The following is a 19,980-nucleotide window of genomic DNA, read 5'->3' on the forward strand; positions in this document are numbered from 1 at the left end:
TTTCCTCTCTTATCTTCAGTATTTATTTAAGTATTTGAAGAACTGATCTTTTCTTGGCCTTTTTATAGGTGATTCATCTGTCAATAGCATTTTGTCTGTAAATTGAATTTGATATGCTTTGATACTTCTCTCTTGAATCTGTGTGCTCAACAATTTTTTTATATCTTGTTGGTAAGTTTTCAGGGCTTATATGTGAATATTTATGGCTTTTGTTTCAATGAAAAAGCAAACATGCATATGCTCACAAACTAGCAGACTTTAATAAGGAGATCAATTTTAGCTTCTATATAAATCAATACAAGTTTAAAAAATGACAGCAGGCACAAAACATGCACAGTTTAGTTGTATCATCAAATAATTTGCTCTTTTATCACAACAAAACATCAGTTTAGTTACCTGTGACACCTCCAGTTGCTCCAAGCATTATTTCCCAGCTGCTCTCTGTCCTTCAGCCTGTCCTGCCAAGATTATTTCCCAGTCTATGCTGACCAGAATTTTTGTCTGCAGGTGCCTGCCAAAGGGCTCCTTCTCTTCCCATGCTGATCAATTACTGCTCTAAATGGTCTCCTACTACTGCCCCCTCATTCAAAACCTTGTCCATTCTCCTTCTGGAAATTCAGATTCCCAGCCCTTGCGCTGCCCAGACTTTTCTCCTCCATTATGGAAGCTGCCTATGGAAGTTTTGTGCAATAGTCCTTCTGTGGTCTGCTTCTTTGTTACATTTCTGATGATAATTTGCTTTTTGGCGCAACTGCCTTCTCTGCCTTCGTGAATGAGTCCAGCTTTCTCAGACACAAAGAGAGACATTCCTGCTGCTGCAGAACTGAAAACTCTGAATTTTTGTTCCATTTTGTTGATAATTTTTTTATAGCTTAAATATCTTAGTCAGGCTTGCTCTTCTTACTATAAAATTAGATATTATTTTTTTGATGTTCTTCCTCTTGAACTCTATCAAAGTAGAAACTTTAATAGACTTTCAAGAGGAGAAGCTCTTAGATTGCTTGGTTTTTTTGTGTGTCTAGAAGTTGGCCTAGGTGTGGTTTCACTATCCTTCCGAGTGAAGGATGAGCTTAAGTTGTTGTCGAGTCCCTCGTTTTTAGGACCCGTCATTTTTCTTTGTTAATATATTTATTTACATACCCAAAAAAAAAAAAGGAGAAAACATTAGTTTAGTTGTGACCTTATATGCTTTTGCACACATATAGTTTATATTAGCACTGTAGAAGAGGTATAATTTTGAAGTCATAAGTTTTAGGCATCAGTTTTGCACATATATGACTGGTACAAATGTGTTTTTCTTGTATGATGCATTCATATGCATAATGAAACTTATGGAGTTTAAATTAAATCCATCTTAGATTATTTTTATTCTATAATTTTTCAGAATAAAATTAAGGATAAATTAGTTGACATTAACAAAATGATCAGCTTTAACTTCTATATAAATTAATAGAAGTTCAAAAAATGACTTCACATCTTATGTTTAGAATCCTCTCTTTTATCACTCAAACTAACCTTTGTTGATTCGTAGCAATGAATTCCTCAGTAATAGAAAAAGAAGATAGAGAATTGAATAAATGACATCACAATATCCTGGAAGAGCAAGATCTCATATAATAACTGGATTTTATGTACTGCATTTCTGAACCAGGGGATGACCAGTATATTCAATGCCTCTTCAAGCTTTAGCTTTCCCTTCTTGACTGGAAAAGCTCTTTCTAATGGCTTTTTAGAATAACAAGCCAATTCATCTATGACCTTCATATCCACTAATTTTTCCCATTTTAAAAATCAGCCCCTGCTTGTCTCTCTTATCTCCATTCTCTTGACCTTTCATTTACCAATTTTAGTAACCAACCTCATAATCAAGACTTCATAAGTTTGAAACTGATGTTTTCTTGTTTGAATACCCATTTTACCATTGAAGCTACCTTAGGGGCATTCCACATTCATTTTATTTATTCTATTCTTTATATAGCATAAAGTACTAGGATTTTACATGGGACAACCTTTCATTCTGATCCACAATTTTATTGTTGATTACTAGGATAAACTATAGAGTAGTAGAATTTTACATGGGACCACCTCGTTGAACATACTGGTCATTGAATTTTTGCACATATTTTATTGTTGATCCACATTATCAGCAGTAATGAAAAGTCTGATTTCTGTCATTATTACTGATTCAAATGTTTCATTAGCACTGACAAAGTGGATCACTGTTCAACTGTTAATCCATTATCTTTGCTTTGTATAACTAAATTAGTATAGATATTGTTATAAAGGTGTTCATGGAATCCTTCAGGTTTCGTTATAATGACATTTTATCAGTATTATGGATGTTATCCACTGGTGTCAAGATTGGAATTTGGTAACATCTGTCTCTTGATGAATTCCCGTTAAAGAGATATGTTAACTTAATTTTGAATAAATAAATATGTACATATAAATATAAATCATAGACAAGCTAATATCTCTCCCCATTCAATCGAGTTTGGTTGACCTTGTATAAAGGATCGAGTTTTAAACCTTAAAAAATTAATGAGTCCAAAGGCTAATTATTGTATGGGCTTAAGGCCTGACCTGACTTATAAGCTTAATGAATAAAACTAGAGTAGGCCTAACTTAACCTATTGACATGTCTAGTTTGTACACACATGTTTTTTTTTTAATATGTCATTATAATTTTTTTTATATATATTGATATATAGCTCGTTATTATAAATACGAAGATATAAAATGTAAATTATTGTTGCACAAAATAAATTAAAATAACCCTCTAAATTAAAAAAAAATTAATTTATTAAATTTTCTTTTAGTTTTTAAATTTTCAATCTTTTTTATTTCTTTGAAAATTAGTTTTGTTTTGTTTTTTTCCGTCTTTTACTATTTTAAAAAAATCGAAATTAAGTTAGAAAACTACCCTAAAATTTTGACCCACTTTACAGTACAAATAGACAACCATAATTTGACAAAGGATTTGAAAGCAGGGATTTGAAATGGTTCAAAGAAGAAATCAACACGACTGCCTCGAAAGTCTAAAACCGACAAAACCTCAACAATGACCTTATCTAGTATTCCTCGAATGTCAAAATTCGCCATCATTTCCACAAGGGCCTGATTTTGTTTTCTTGAGTTGAGATGACGGCTCACTCATTCATATTTGTCAATGTAGTGGCTGCAATATGTATATCATTTTAGAAAAAGAAAAAACTAATTTTTTATACATAATTTATATATAAATAATATATTATTATATAATAAGATAATTATAAATTAAAAATAAATTAATATATAATTATATAATAATACATAATCTGTATATATAAATTATGTATAAAAAATATATATACATAACATTATTCTAATTTTTTTTTTTTTGAAAAAGTCTTGTTGAGTTCTACTAATATTGCTTTGTTTCTTATCTTTAATCTTAATTTAATTGTTATCATATCATAAACATGTTTAATTTATTCTTCAGAAATTGTCATTAAATAATCAATTAATTTTAATTGAATTACCAATACAAAGCATATAATATAAAGCAGTCAAGAGAAATGAATCCAATCTTTGGCAATAAGTGGTAATTATGCATTAATCTATTGAATTATTGAGAAATTGAAGTAATCTGATCTCAACAGTGTAAGAATGAACATGAAGAATTACTTCAATGTGATCCCTTAAATAAATAAAAACACACTAAAAAATTTAAAAAAAAAAAAAAAACCTTCAAATTAGGGTTAATCATATGGTTGTTTTGAAAGGCCATGCCAATATAGATTGAAGCTGAAATAGACTATGAACAAAACAAGGCCTTAATAATACAAATTCATCCACATTAAACTCTCCCAGCACAGATGTTACACTTCTGACATCTCAAGTACAGAAGAATTTATGTTGATCATCAAGAAGTTTCAAATTGCAGCAATTCTAATTAGGGCACCCTTCTTATTACAAGTGTCAATAGCACTTAGCTGCAGAAACACCCCAGTTGTGAATTTGCAGGAAACAGACTTCTACCAGTGGGTAGATTAGGAATTGACTTAAAAAATGACCAATTATATATATTGTTTTTCTTCAAAATCCAACTAACATAATAACAAATTGTCTGGGCATTAACCACATTTGACCAAATGGGTATAAAAGGAGCAAAAATACTTGACAATCACAAGTGAATACTTCCCAAACTGTTACACCCCACTTGACAAAATAAGTATCTAGGCAGCCTTACCTCACCATTTGAAGATATAATTCCATGCAACTAATAATCAAACAGCAGAAAAACTTGTGTAAAAGTAAACGCAACACAATTCCAAGCTTAAATTAAGGTACAATATTTCTGCCTCACATTCTGATCTTCTAAGGACCAGCAGTTTAGGCATTTCTATGTGCCAAATTGAGCTAATGTCATGCCAGTATAAAATAACTGCAAAGAGAGCAAGGTCCATGCCAAATTGAGTTGACACAAAAAGAACATTGAAAAATTGAGGAATTTAGGTATAGAAAAAATTGCATTGCCACAGTAGGCTATTCTTTGTTTTCCTACATATAACTTTCAGTCATGTCTTAAGAAAAAATAAAGTAGAAGATGCTAGGTGTTGCCAGAATAGTCTTGTATTAAAATGGTCAAGAAAACTTAGGCACATTTGGATAGGAATGTCGCTTCACATCAAATTCAGTCACAAACCCTAAAGCCCCATCATGTATAAAGCAGTGCTTTAAACCTAGCTAGTCCCACGATGACAAATCTGGTTCGGATTATGACTAAAACCCATTTTAACCAATGAATTTGATTGATTCAATATTGAATCATGTTTACCATTCAACTTGGATTACCAAAACAACCATTGTGGGGGAAATTGGGATGAATCAACCCCACCATTTCTCTATTTTCTCCCTCAACCCATCTCCTTATCTATCTCTACAAATGTAAAGAGCTTTCAACAATCATTACCACAGAAAAATAAATTTCAATCAGAAAATTAGCCGTATTGAATTTTCAAACAATGTTTCATCAAAGATTTAACAAATTATGGCATAAGTTAACATGAAATCAAATTGGCAAGCTTAATTACCAGATAAATCAAGAGATTTTGAAATTATAGTTTCTTGGTGGGGTGTCCTATATTACCGTTTACCACTGAAACTACCTTTGGGGCATCCTACATTCATTTTATTTTTTTTATATAGCATAAAGCACTAGAATTGTATATCGAACCAATGATTGAATCGGTTCTCTTACCAATCCATGTTTCAGTCAATTCAACTTATTTTTAAATTATTATGAATTTTTCAAATAATATCAACCATTTAACACATTTTTTTAAAATAAATCATATGAAATTCATCAAAAGTAACTTTGTACGATTATCAATAACAACCAAGTATATTTGCTTCTTTGAAATATAAATTTTTATTCAGTAGAATGAAAAAACTCAAAAATAAAAAATAAAAGAACAATTTCAAATATATTAATCAAACAATTCACACTTTATTATATAGATAAGAAATCTGTAATCTAATAACGAGACTATATAAAATAAAACCTTAACATACCTAGTATAGTTATGTCAATGCCCTAGAATTTACTTGTCTGACGAGATTGGATAGGGTTTTATATATACTTTTTATCATTTTTAAAAATTTTAAACTTTTCATTATTTTTTAACGTGCAATACTAGAACATGTTGGGCTTTGGCTGGTTGAGGAAAAAATGGGAGCATAGACTTTATTTTACATTTTCAATCTTTTTTATTTCCTCAAAAAATTAGTTTTAGTTTTTTAAAGTTTTTTTAACATTTGAAAAAAATCGAAATCAAGTTTGAAAACTTTTATAAGTTAATGAATGACACATTCAAGTATAACGATTAAAAAAAAAATTAAGTTGTCTTAATATGTGTAGTTACTAATAAACAAGACGTTTACTTATTTTGATACACCTTAATGTACAAGTAGACAACCATTGTTTGGCAAAGAAATTGAAAGCATGGATTTGAAATGGTTCAAAGATCAGATCAACAAGACTGCCTCGAAAGTCTAAATTGGCCAAACCTCAAGAATGGCCTTATCTAGTACTACTCGAATGTCAAAATTCAGCATCATTTCAACGAGGATTTAGCAAGAGCAGATTTCGTTTTCTTTAGAAAATGGCTCACTCACCCAACAGACGTATACATATTTGTCAATGTAGTGGCTGCAATATGTATCATTTTTGTTGAGATAGCCCTGTCCAGTTCCACTCATATTGCTTTGTTTCTTATCTTTAATCTTAATTTAATTGTTATCATAATCATGTTTAATTTATTCGATTTGATTTGTGTTAGAAAAAATCATACCTAATTTTGTAAACTGAAAACTGGAAAAACTGGCATACTCGAGTTCTGATTTGTTGCTAGATAATCCGCATCAACATAAGGGTAAGACATGAGTCATTTATACAATACCATTTGTCTTTATATACTACCATTTTGGATTGCATAACCTTGGAAAAATAGAAGTTTTTTTGCGTTCTTCTATATTTTGTGGCAAGAGTTGGGATATATTTAAATGTCCCAACTGCCCTCTCACGTTTCAGTTAACTACCCATTGGCACTTAACTATAAATAGGTCGAATCGACCCATCATGGAGAAATACAAACCCAAATAATTTGAATCCCCAATACAAAAGAGAGCAAAACTTCATACACTGAATTGTAAGAAAGCAGTATGATATAAAGGAGCCAAGAGAAATGAATCCAATCTTGAAAAGTCAGTGGTAATGATACATCAATCTATTGTGTCTTGGACAAATTAAAGTAATGTGATCTCAACAGTCAAATAATGAACTTTAAGAATCAATTGTAATGGACAGTTAAAATTAAATAAGAGCAAATTACTTAGAGGTGTAATTCTTGTAGATCACGACTCTAATGGATTGGCATTGCACTAGGTGAGATGCAGTCCGATGAGATAGCACCTTAACTGTGATTCTAATGGTCAAAATCAAGTAATAGTTATAATCACACCAACAAAATCGTATTTTACCATACTCAATTTGATAAGATTGCTCATTTCCTTTGCTATTACCATTAACTAAATTATCAAAAATCTCTTGAAAGTAATACAATAATTTCATAAAAGTGAAATAGTCAAGGACAATACACTAATTTATATATTGTAAAGATTTCTTTAGTTAATATGGGTAGCAATTTTCCTCTACAACGACAACAGACACTCTCAACGGCTAGGCGCCACTCTCTTTCTGAGTTATTCTAGCTTCTTCATGATTTCGTGCCACGGTGGACAAACAAAACCAAAATGAAAAAAAAAGGTCGTCTCCGTGGGAGGAGAAGGACCTGCAATGGCAGAGACTACTGATCATCTTCTTGTTCTCAGCCGTTTGTTACGAGTCCGGGAAGCCTGGAATCCTAAGTATGAGGGATCCCTCAAAACAAAATAGAGAAGGTTAGTTTTTGAATTCAGAGAATGGGAACTTGGGGTTCTCAAAACCTTGGATGGGAAATGCAACCGAAAAAACTTCAATTAGGGTTCATAAAATGGCAGTTTTGAAGGCCATATCAATCCATGTTGAAGCTGAGATAGGCTATGAACAAAACAAAACCTCAAGCTAGAAAAGAAGACAATACAAATTCATACACATTAGACACTTCATGCACGGATGTTACACTTCTGTCATCTCAAATACAGAAGATTCTATGTTGATCAGCAAGAAGTTACTGCTAACAAATTATAAATTGCAACAATTCTAATTAGGGCACCCTTCCAATTAGAAGTATCAATGGGCACTTAACTGCAGAATCTGCAGAAAACAGACTCCTACCAGTTGGTAGATTAGGAATTGACTTTAAATAATATATTGATCCATCTCGCAATTGTTAAAGAATGGCCAATTCTATATGTTGTTTATCTTCAAAAACCAACTACCATAATAACAAATTGTCCAGGCATCAACCACATTTGACCAAATGGGTGTAAATGGGGCAAAAATACTTCAAAATTACAAGTGAAAACTTCCCAATCTATTACACCCCACTTGACAAAATAAGGGTTTAGGCAGCCTCACCTCACCATTTGAAGATATAATTCCATGCAAATAATAATCAAACAGCAGATAAAATAAGGTACAATATTTCTGCCCCACATTCATGCTTAACCATTTGGCATATGGGGGCAGAAATTGGAGAGGGAATAATACTATTAGAAATCATATCAAGAATGGACAGCAAAATTCTTAATGCATACATCAATCACCCCAAATACTGCTGTTCATATGGAGTTGAGTTTCTAGTCACTTCCACAAGAATAACTTTGCCGAGGGAAAGTCACAAACTTTGAATAATATCATAGCAACGATGAATTGTTCGGGCATGTTTTTTGTCCCAAGATGAATGACTGTAAAATGTATACCCCAAAACAGACCTAAACCAGCTAGGTAATTGACAAAAAGGAAGTGAAAGCTGGAAAGGTCAATAATATCATTCAGTCATGTCTTAAGAAAAAATGAAGTAGAACATGCTAGGCGTTACCAGAATAGTCTTGTATTCAAATGGTCAGGAAAACTTACACATTTGGATAGGAATGTTGCTTTATATCAAAATCAGTCACAAACCCTAAGGCCCCAACATGTATAAAGCACAGGGAATAGGTGACAAACCCGGTCCAGGCTATGGCTATAACCTATTATAACCATCCGATTGGATTGAATCGAACTTGAATTCGGTGAATCATGTTAATCCACAGTTCAATCATCAAGTTAACCTGTATGATTAAAACCAGTGTATCTAATTCAACTTGAGAGGGACAAACCAAGTTGGGAATATCCTTGTGTACAACAATTATTGAAGCAAATGTATTCACTTTACCATTCAACTTCAATTACTGAAACGACCACTGTGGGGAAAATTGGGATGAATCAACCCCAGCGTCTCTCTATTTTCTCCCTCACCTCATCCCCTATCTATCTCTGCAAATGTAAAGAGCTTTCAACAATCATTACCAAAGAAAAATAAATTTCGATCATAAAAATAATTGTATTGAGTTCTCAAGACATGTCTCATCAAACATTGAACAAATTAAGGCACAAAGTGAACATGAAATCAAATTGGTAACTTACCACAACAGAAAAGAGCCATAAATTTCAGTAGCACAAACTCCATTTTTCTTGTCTATGGTTGCTATTCCTACATCTTACACAGGTACAATCTTCCACAAAGAAGAGTTGATTAGAGAGTAAAAAGGCAGACAACAAACGTGTTCCCGAAACATGGCAAAACCTAAATAACTATAGTCATCATAATCTAGCTAACTTTTACATTAAACTAGCAGTACATTTTGCACAAAACCAGTCAGCTACAAAAGCCCAGTTCTCTCAATCTCCCCGGCAACTCTACTTCTTTCTGATTAGTTAAACGGAGGCGGGCGAGAAGGAGCCCAAAATACATCATGAGGCATTTGTCCATTAGGCAGCAAATTAGGAGGCAGATTATATATAGGCATAGGCATTGCTGTTGAACCACCTTGCTCACCGCTCAAACTCTGAGACTGACCACCGCCACTACCTCCTCCTCCACCACCGCTATTACTTTCATTCCCTTGCAGTTGCAAGCCCTGAGACTGTCCAATTGACCCTCCACCACCAGCCTGTTCTTCATCTTCGATAGGTAACTTCTCATATGTAGCATTAGTAAACGTAGCTGCTATCACCATCACCGGCCCTGACGCCATTAAAGCCCCCATCACAGTTCCTCCCACCACCTGACCTTGTCCACCCGCTAAATACACGGTTAAGCCCGTGGCTCCTGGTGGCGATGGAGCCGGCAAAAAAGCACCAGATAAAGACAAAATCTCGAACCTTCCATGGAGAGCGATAACTCCACCCTGTGCTGCTGGTTGTCTGAGTGTGACATTGGTCACAATGCCACTTCCACTTAATATGGAGACGCCACGGTGGCGGCGCTGAGCAAAATTCGCGATGCTCTCAACGATGTCAGTGCCGCTTGTGATTTCAAGAACGTGGCTGCGGAGAGAGTTAGGGCTTTCTTTGGTGATGACGATGGGAGGTTTTGGTTTATTCTTCGAACCAGATGGTCTTCCTCTGGGTCGACGAGAGGATGAGCCGGAACCTGGTTCGATGGCTTCAAGGCCCAAGTTTTGGTCTTCAGATTCGTTGTTGTCTCGGCTGTCTTCTTGGACATCTTGGTGTTGTTGGTTGTGGCTGGCGGCGTTAGGGCTATTGGTGTTGGCGTTGCTTGCGTTACTGTTGTTGGTATTTGTGGTGCTATTTGTGTTGTTGTCTATGAAGTCTTGCTCTCTTCTTGGTCCGAGACGACATAGAGCGCTGCGTTCCTCTTCTGGATTTCTCAAGTGAAGACTCGGAGGTGGGGTTATTGGATCAACACCTCTCATTGCTATATTTCCAGCCCACCAGCGATTAGCCATTATTGCTTCTCGAGAATCAAAATATAAGAAGATCAGAAAAAGTCTTCTTCGCTAAACCTTGCTGTTGTGCAGCTTTATCTTCCTTGCTGCTTTGTTGAAAGGAGGGATCGTGAAAAGCACCAAACAATGAGAAGCCGGATCAAAACTGTCAGATTCGTTTCCCTCTTTGATCTTTGTTTGTTTCCTGATGCAGACTGAGAGATCTCTAAAACAAGAAATGCAAATCCAAGAGATATGATCCAAAACCTTATCCCTCTTTTCCTTTTCTTACCCAAAAATCAGCAACAATCAGACATTAGAGATATGGGTTCCCCTTGTTTTGCATGAAAACCCTAACCATTAACCTCCAAATTCCGAAAATCAGATGCCACAAACCCCCCACTTCACATAAACTCCTGTTCCCTAACCCCAGAAAAAAATTAATAAACTTGAAAGATCTAACCTTTCATCACCAATCCAGCTACCACATACTCATCCACCCTTTTACAAGCTTAAAAGCCCGGCTACACCCATGAAACATAGAGAGCCACGTGTTTATATAATACGAGTGCAGTAATAAGAAAAGTTGAATAATTTGGTGGTCAGGAGAAGAAGAAATTAAAGTCTTTGTACCTCCTTAGACAAAGGACCAATTCAAGTACGATTACTCTTCTTGGGGTCCTCCAGTTTTCTCTGCTACTTTCAGTGTACCAAGTACCAACAGCTTGATATCAACACACACTTCCCCTGGCTGGCGTACGAGAAGAATTCGTGTATCACACAAATTAGGTAAAGCGGATTTGCAGAGAATGGTTTTTCTTTAACCCTCTTGCATCCAGTTTTGTTCTGTACAAGTTTTAATTCAATCCGAAACGCCAAGTTTAATGAGCCCTAGTCCCGCTCCTCTACTTGAAGCAACAAAATAAACACAGCCTAACGTTTATCCAATAAAGGAAATGGCAGAGCCATTCTTCCACCCACCACGTGGTGGAGTGTAATTGGGGGAGAAAGAGGTTCTCGAAATTGGGAAAGTGTAGAAGAAAAGACAAAGAAGAGAGAGAAGCAAGATCGAAGCATTTGGTAAGAAGTGGACTAAATTTCTGAATCTTGAATGGTGTGGGGTAACGTGCACATGACAGAGAGAGAAGGGGGGATGGGTAGTGGGAACACGTCAATGTCTTCAAGTGCCGACAAAGTATCGAATGCCAAGGCCTGCAACATGTTAAACCGAGCCATCCGCACCATTTTTATTTCACCTCCGTCGATCTCTTTATTACTTATTACTGCTCTTTCTTATAAATTCTGATTCCTTTTTTATTTTCTGTGTAATTCTGAGTCCATTTTCGGTGCATAGTATCTTTCCATCTTTATCACCTTTTTTTAATGCAAACACTCTTTCCACTTTTGTGTTACCAAAGCCACCGAGTTTGGATTACAGTGGCCGCCTGTTTTTTTCTTCCTGTTCTACTGCCGCTATACGAATCACCTCTGAGATTGTGACCTCGCTTATTCTTTCTGATTAATGATTAATAATGCAGTTGATTTCACTGTATTCTGCTTGTGTTGATGTGGACTTCATCTGTTCTGAAAATGGCGAAAGGACTTATTTCCAACCATACGTTTTAAAATTAGCATTCATCATTAAAACATTCATTTATAAATTATTAAAATTAATAAAAATAATTAATTTTAAATTATTTACATTAATAATATATTTATTTTTTTAGTTTTAAAAATTAATAATTTTTTAATAAATTTAACGATTTATTTTTTCTCTCTTTTTTTAACTCTTTTTTTACTATTAATATCAAAAAAGATCAAAGAGATAACGTTATAATAGAGAGAAGATTAGAGAGAAAAAGATAAAAACTCTAAAAAAAATTATTATTTTTTAAATATTAGATAAAAAATTGTTATATTTTTAATTTAAAATAAAAATATAATAATTTTTAATTTTTTAATATTTTTAATTAAAGTTATAAAAAATAAATAAAATTAACTAATTCAATTAATTTTAATATCTCATAAATAAATATTTAGATTTTTAAAACTCTACATAAATGCAACAACCCTGGGTTGAGAATAATTCCTTTGGCCCCTGGAAATTCATAAACAAGAGGCTTTTCAATATTTTCCTTTTACTTATTTATTTATTTTTATGTGACTGATGTAAATTAGTTGTTAATTTTATTTCCATTATTTTGTTTTTCCAATCTTTTATCTTAAAACCTGTAAGCACTATTTTTTTTTTTTATTCTTTGTCATATGACTGTTAAAATTCACTTATTTTGTAATAAAAAAGATGCATTTAGATTGGGAATTTTTTTAAAAAAAAAATTATATTATAAATTATTTAAAACTAATTCAACTGGTCAAGCAAAGTCAATGGTGGTTTCAAATGACACTTCCCCCAGTTAAAATTTCATTAGGCCTTGTCATTCAGAGCCCATCAAAGCTGACCCAATCTAAATCCAAATCCAAATCCTATTATATTTGCCATATTGCCACCGCAATTTCTCACAAAAAACAAAACGAACATGGCTCCTCTCAACGTCTCTTTTGCCTCCATAACTCTCTCTCTCTTTTAATAAAACCCACTTCATAAAACCCGCAAATTTCCTTTGAGACCTGATTTTTCTGGGGACAATGGGTCATTCCGAATATGAAAAATTTACGGTATCAAATATCTTAAAACGTTTGATTTTGATATAACACAGTTAAATCTTTAAATCAAACCCTCTTACTTAGAGATTTCACGCACTTTACCGTCAAATTAACTGTTGGGGGGCTTGTGAAATGATTTAGCTGATGAGATAAATTAGATTTACATGTCGCTTAGGCCCTTGATACCATGAAAAACCTCAAAAAAATGTTCAATCATTATTTGACAAGGACTAAAAGAGATCATTTGTTGCTGGTTTTGTGTTGAATTGAAGGTCGTAAAAGAGGCAGACGAGCTAGCGATGTTCTTAAATGTTGGGAAAATTGCTTGACTTGTTGAGAAGAATCAAAAGCAAAAGTGAAAAAAAGAAATTCTGAAGATGGCAAAGACAAAGAAGATGGCGAAGAAGCTGATTGGATTGTTTAAGTGGAAGTGACATATAGGAAAGGAAGCTTAAAGTAATAAAATAAAAAAGAAAACAATTTTGTTGTAATTAAATTTATTACGTTAATATTAAAAATTGAGGGCTTTTAAATCTTGTTTTCTAGTTCTTGCCCTGATTTGAGTGAGTCCGTGGCTAAAACTAGTTTGCTTGCTCTTCTTTCTACTTCATTGTTCTTAGTAGATACTGCTCTTACATTTAAGCCAAAATCAAACTAACCCTTCAGTTGTTACTATGTTGGTTTAGAATTTTTTAATGTAACAATTGGATGAAAAAAGGTCGAATTTTGATTGTATTCTTTACCGAAAGAAACAGAAGGGTTTATGTTTCAGTATATTTCCTTTGTTATTTCTTTGCTGGCTTTGTTTTTATTAAGTCTCGAGGCTTTTTTTTCATAGCGATGTAATTAATTGTGGAAGGAGGTCCATACGGTGCTGAAGTAACGAGGGGCCTAGATCCCATTGGGAAGGAATTTAGTGGCAAGGCTTCGCTCAAGCAAGACTTCAAAACGCTCTTAATTAATCAAATTCAAGCATATAGACCAAGCAAATTTATATGATGTTTCCGTTTGAGGATATATAAATCATCAGCAAGGCCTTTTCCCAGGGGCCTGTCCATTATCTATTGCTTTCTCTCTCTTATCTGGGCTGATCTTTCGGATGCTGATCCCCGAGGGCCAGACTTTTCCTTGGCAAATGTGTCAAAGGTGAAATTAGCTATTTATGCCTTTTCAGATCACTATAAAAAGAGTTTTCCCAGTTTCCTTCTGGAGTTCCGATGTATTTTGACGGAGCGGTTTTTGTGACGACTGGAAAATTTGTATGATATTTAATACTATAATATGAGTACTGTTTATTGAACATTGTGTACTTTTTTTTATAATATTGTGTTGACACCTCTCCCGGTTGGCAGCATTTGGGGAGCGGTGATAAGACTAATCAGCACTTTTGATCTGCCTACTTCCGGATGCCATTTTCAGAACACTGCTGCATCAGATTTCTGAAGCATGCTCTGATTAAGAGACAGGGCAGTGCTGCTGATTTTACATTTTTCATATTAAGAATTTGGATGCAGGGTTAATTTGCTTTGCCCTCTGAAATTTTTAACACTTGTTAACCTAATGAGTAATATTGAAGCTTTGTGTTACGTTATGATTCATGTCCTAATAAATTTCTGCAGGTAAATCTAAGCAATGCTAACCTAAAAGGGGCACTTGCTACCGGGATGGGAAACAACTTAAATACCAGCTTTGTCATATTCTGTAATGGTTTATATTGGCTGATTGCCTATGCCTGATGACAGGCTTTACAAGTGTGCCTTGGAGAGATGATCAACAGAAATACTAATTGTAAATGGATAAATTAAGAATTTGATTTTGAAATGACTGAAATTTCAACTATTGTACTCATACTTGAAATCATTCTCTTTTGCCACTCATGTTATCCCTTGGAAGCAGCCACCTAAGAGACCACCTACAATCTTTAACCAATTGATCAGCTTCCTTAAAAATATTGGTTTGTAATTGTTCATGACTTCATCTTCATTTTTTCTTCAGTCATCATCACTATAACACAAAAGATTGACCCATTGATGCCAATATTTACTTCTTTCAGCACATTGAAATGACACTAAACAAAGAGAAGCCTTTTATATTCACTTGGTGGCCATCCAAAGGCACCATTTCAAACCTCCTTTAGTCCCAAGCCGTAGATAGTGCAACACTATGGGCATATAATTTAAAGATCTACAACATTAATCATGTCCATGATATGAACTAAAGTTTCTCTTTTTCCTATAATGGAGAAGAAAGGTAAACTCCTGCACTTTATTTATGAAGAATGGTAATATCAGAGTGCTAATCTAGCTATTTATTAATCTAATTCACCTAGACAGCCATAATCTCCCTTGGCCTGCACTTTCTAATCCTAATCCGCAAAATGCCACCCCTTATGCTTCCACCATCCAAAATTTCAAAACATTGTCTCTGCGCTGCCTGCCCACACAATCAAAATCAAAACACTGTAAGCCCACCATCTAAAATAAACTAAACCTCTTATAAAATGAGCAAATGACTTGTTTGATTCACCTTGTGCCAATACTCTGCATCCATCTGCATGGAAGAGACAATGATTCTTTTGATTGTCAAGGCATTGGCATGTTCTCCCTTATTACAATGTCCGAACTTGGGTACTGACCTGATATATGTGGTCCGGGTCCCTGTCTTGCCCACTTTCTCAGCCCGGTGAAAGAAATAAACAACCGGGTTTTGGCATGGGTCAGGACTCACAGGTCGTGTATTGAAAACGAATGGCCCATTGCTTGAAGTCCGCCATGTATTGAATGTCTGCAGGGGCATGGCCAAGTTGTTTGCAGATAATAAAAACGGGTATATTTGAATGGTGTAGCCCCATGAGATGGATATGCACCATCTTCGCTTGTGGTCATATCCGAAACTTTGTTGCAGGATTCGGTTTGGGTCAATCCGATAAGCTTGAATGAGGGTCTCCAAGGACTCTATTTGGGTCAGGTTTGGGAACACAGAGTTCAAGTAATCAAGGTGATGAAGTGATACAAGTGGCGCCATAGGATGGGCTGCTAGCAAGCCATATGGATCCCCTCTAATATCTAGCTGGAAAAATAAAGGAAAAAACAGAATCAAATGACTATAAAAGAAAAAGATGAACTTTTAGAAACTGGCAAAGTTGTCCACATTATTTCTATAGTATTTTGTAATATTTAATTAAAGCTTTTCCCCGTTAAAAACTTAGGACCACAACTATGGCTATGTGTTGAAACATTGACACGTTGACTATGGATTCCACACCAAACATATTAACTTGTATTCCCTACCTACCAAACAAATGGGCCTAAAGTTAGTCCACCCATAAAGCCTCTGGTTCACCATTGCTTCTGCAAATATGCAACACAAAAGGACAATGATCCAAGAAAACTATGTCTCAACAAGCATAGGTGTCAACTTTGTGCACCATTCTCAATGCAAAAAAATACCCTCCACTATTATGAATCTAAAGTATGATTTGTCCCTGTTTAATTGCTTTAAACCCACATCCAAATCAGGGTTTTGGGTCATTTTAAACCATTCTTGCCCATCGATCTAATCCTTGGTGGGCAAGGAAAATTATTATATTTTGGATGTATGCATGGTTGACGACTACTTTCTGGCATGTAACACGTTCGACCTTTTTATAATGTGAAGGCTCCAAGACAAGATTTGTCATATTTCTTTTTGTAGGTAGCTGGAAATGCATATGCATAGTTGTTTTGATGGAGAACTTTCACCGTAGACGAACTGTTTGTCTAATATTATGGAACTTGCTTTTATCGCTTTCCTTTTTAACTTTATCAGAACAGTAAATTACATTTTCTTACCAGAATACACCTAAAACCACTTTTTCACCTACTAACATTTTTTATTAGAAAAAGTTAATAAAATAAAATAAATAAAAACTTTCACAGTTTCATTTGTAAAAATTATCTTATAACACAAGATTAAAAAAAATTAAAAATAAATATTTTAAATATCCAAATATTAAGTCATGGTCATTTTTACTTTCTTCCTCTTCTTCTTTGTTCCTAAGTTACTCTTTTTCTTTCATTCTTTTCCTTCGTTCGATGATTTTTATTAAATTGATTGATTTATCAACAATAACAGTTTTGAAAATATTTTAAAAATTGATTTATAAGTTTTAAATATTTTTAAAAGTTAAACTATCATATTTAAATTTATTAAGTCCTATATATAAAAAAAATTTAAATTTTTTTTAAATTAAATAGATAATGAAATTATTATGTTACTTAATTCTTTTTAAAAAGTTTGGGAAGAAAAAGTGTTTAATAAATAATTTGAAAAAGTGTTGTTTGGTTGAACCTCGGGGGGATAATGGAATTTACTCTTTCCAAAAATCATTTTGACCATATCTATATGAGAATGACACGATTGAATTATAAAAAATCGGCATGATAATTTATAAAAAATAAAAAAATATATCTCCCCTTTTATTTTTCCAAATTATTTTAAGATTCGGTCTCTCAAAATTTACTCATCATAATGTGATGGACCAACTAGTCAAAATTTTAAAGAGCAGCCGACCGCTCATTCAAGAAGAGGTCTATACGTGGCAAGAACCCACAACGGCATAAGTCTAACATTGAAAACAGTTCGGTCACCGGTGTAAACCTTTGACTACCTTTATCTCAAGCAATGTACCACGTGTAAGGAGATAAAACCAATCAAAACTAATGGACATACCTGGTGGAACCCACGTTCCCGCGTTAAAGTGACGCCAATCTCGCTGATGCAAGCCCAGATCCTCTGATCAGAGCCGTAGAAATAATAGTATCTCTCTAGACAACCGTCCAATGCGTTGACCAATTTCTCCGCTAATGGATAACTGACCGCAAATCCACCGCCACCGAACGCCATGTCGTACGCGTGCATCAGATTTTGCTCAACACTTTCACTATTACAACCAATGTACCACATCTGATTATGATCATACTTCCTTAGCACCGAAACTAAGTTGTCAGTAAAAAACACCGTATCATCATCTCCCATTACGAACCATCTGACGTTAGGCAAGTTCAATTTGAAGCTATCCCATATTATCCGGGCGATCCGAACTGCCGGTCTGGAGCTTGAGTATCTGAACCTGGTCCAACCCGAATCCGACACCTTATACGGCAATTTGTTCTCCGGCAGGGTTATGTTTTCACTGCCGGTATTTCGCCCGAGTTTCTCATCCAACCAGGCATAACCGCGTGTTTTGTTGGGGTCCCACCAGAGGTTGGTGTAATGAGCTCTATGGTGCCACGTGGAGGCGGCGCCGCCGATACCGAATAAGATGTGGGAGATGTTGGTTGGTGTTCGGTCGGGTGACAATGAAACGGGTTTTGGATTGGGTAAGTTAAAACGGATCGCCCTACTCTGAGTTGAAAAGCCGGAGTAGAGAAGCAGAGCAATTGACGTGATGAGACAGAAGATAAGAGGAATTCTCGTGATGAGTAGACAAATATCACAAGGTCTCAGTCTCTCCACGCAGAAGGCAAGCTTCGACGATTTTAACGCGTTATGAACTTGAACCTGACTCATCTTCAACCCCAAGACAAAACAAAAAAACCATTTACCGACGGCCCCCAGTCTCCGGAGATACGCTAAATAGAAAAAACCACCTCACCCCGCTCGCCGACCTTGAGACGAGAAATGCAAGATTTTTAGGCGGCGATGAGCGATATAAGAATATAGAATGTGCGTGTGCGTGGGTTTAAAATTTGGTTTTTTGTTTTTGAGTCTTGCGTGTTTAAGAAAAGGAACCAACTTTTTAAAACTGTGAGAAATCCTGAATCTACTATTGTTTTCATTCAAGTGGAGCACGCTGTAATTTGTGTTCCAAATTTAACGGGACTCCGCTGGTGGCGTTTAAAGAGGGTGCTGATGATAAGGCAAACTTACAATGTTCCACCCAAACTTTGATGAAATAACATATAACATTTTAAGTTTAAAATTCCGTTTTCCCACCCATCCGTCAATTTCCTTAATGAAAACTGATAATTATTAGAAACCCCTTCAATAGATAGATCAGGATTTGGCATGGGAAAATCAGGTACTTCTTTTCTGATAAGTTAATCAAATATTAATTAATTACCAAGAAAATCAAAATGTCAATAAATTATATATTAACTCTGTTTTCCTTTAAGAGATTTATAATTTTCACATCTATCATTTTTTACGCAGAAAAGTTTTATTTTTAAAAGTTTCTTTTTCAATTTTAGTAAATGATGTCTATATGCCATTTTTGTATTAGAAAGTTAACATTTTTGTCATACTTTCTTTTACTAGAAGTTTCCTTTTCTCTATTTTCCTAAACTCAAAAATTCTCTTAATTAATCCTTTTCTCATGGTAGATCTTAGTCTCTCTCCCTTTTTCTTTTTCTTTGCTTTACTCCCTAGGCCACCCAACCCATAGCCAGATAGACAGTTGTCCACAAATAGATTCTAACTTCAACCAATTACCCACAAACAGTCCCACCAATGTTGGCCAGTGTACACCAATTCAACCCTATTGAATTGCTTCCCTCCAATCCACTCACACCAACAAGAGTGATCACCCAAGTCAAGATACATATGAATTCAACTCGTTCAACTTAAAAGGGTAGCTATTTTTTCGTTAAACTAATTTTCTAAGTATAAAAAATTGTTAAACTCATCGATCTTAAGTCGACAAATTTGTCAAAGATTATAAGTCATCAGCCCCAAGCTGACATATCAACAAATATTTTAAAGCAAACGAAAATGTGGTGATAGTATAAAAAGTTGGTGTCAGCATGATAAAATATGAGGACCAAGGTAACGAGCTTGGATAAAGAGTTAAAAAAAGAGAAAATAAATAAAATAATATATTCATAATTAATAATTAAAATAATTTTAATTTTTTTAAGGTAA

General features: G+C 34.5%; 2 protein-coding genes across 2 annotated transcripts; both read right to left on the reverse strand.

Moving 5' to 3' along the window:
* Nucleotides 1-8,500: 8,500 nt before the first annotated feature.
* Nucleotides 8,501-11,493, reverse strand: LOC123192496 (AT-hook motif nuclear-localized protein 15-like). The gene is made up of 3 exons (XM_044605077.1): nt 9,113-11,493; nt 8,862-8,962; nt 8,501-8,757 (listed from the first exon to the last, which is right to left on the reverse strand). The coding sequence occupies exon 1, from the start codon at nt 10,435-10,437 to the stop codon at nt 9,400-9,402; it is 1,038 nt and encodes a 345-aa protein (XP_044461012.1). The 5' UTR covers nt 10,438-11,493; the 3' UTR covers nt 8,501-8,757; nt 8,862-8,962; nt 9,113-9,399.
* A 3,650-nt stretch (nt 11,494-15,143) lies between these two features.
* On the reverse strand, nt 15,144-18,914 carry LOC123193345. Its single transcript, XM_044606246.1, has 3 exons — nt 17,791-18,914; nt 15,607-16,149; nt 15,144-15,513 (listed from the first exon to the last, which is right to left on the reverse strand). The coding sequence occupies exons 1-3, from the start codon at nt 18,628-18,630 to the stop codon at nt 15,406-15,408; spliced, it is 1,491 nt and encodes a 496-aa protein (XP_044462181.1). The 5' UTR covers nt 18,631-18,914; the 3' UTR covers nt 15,144-15,405.
* Between the last annotated feature and the right edge of the window lie 1,066 nt (nt 18,915-19,980).

This window comes from Mangifera indica, chromosome 12 (assembly GCF_011075055.1).
Source record: "Mangifera indica cultivar Alphonso chromosome 12, CATAS_Mindica_2.1, whole genome shotgun sequence".
NCBI lineage: Eukaryota > Viridiplantae > Streptophyta > Magnoliopsida > Sapindales > Anacardiaceae > Mangifera > Mangifera indica.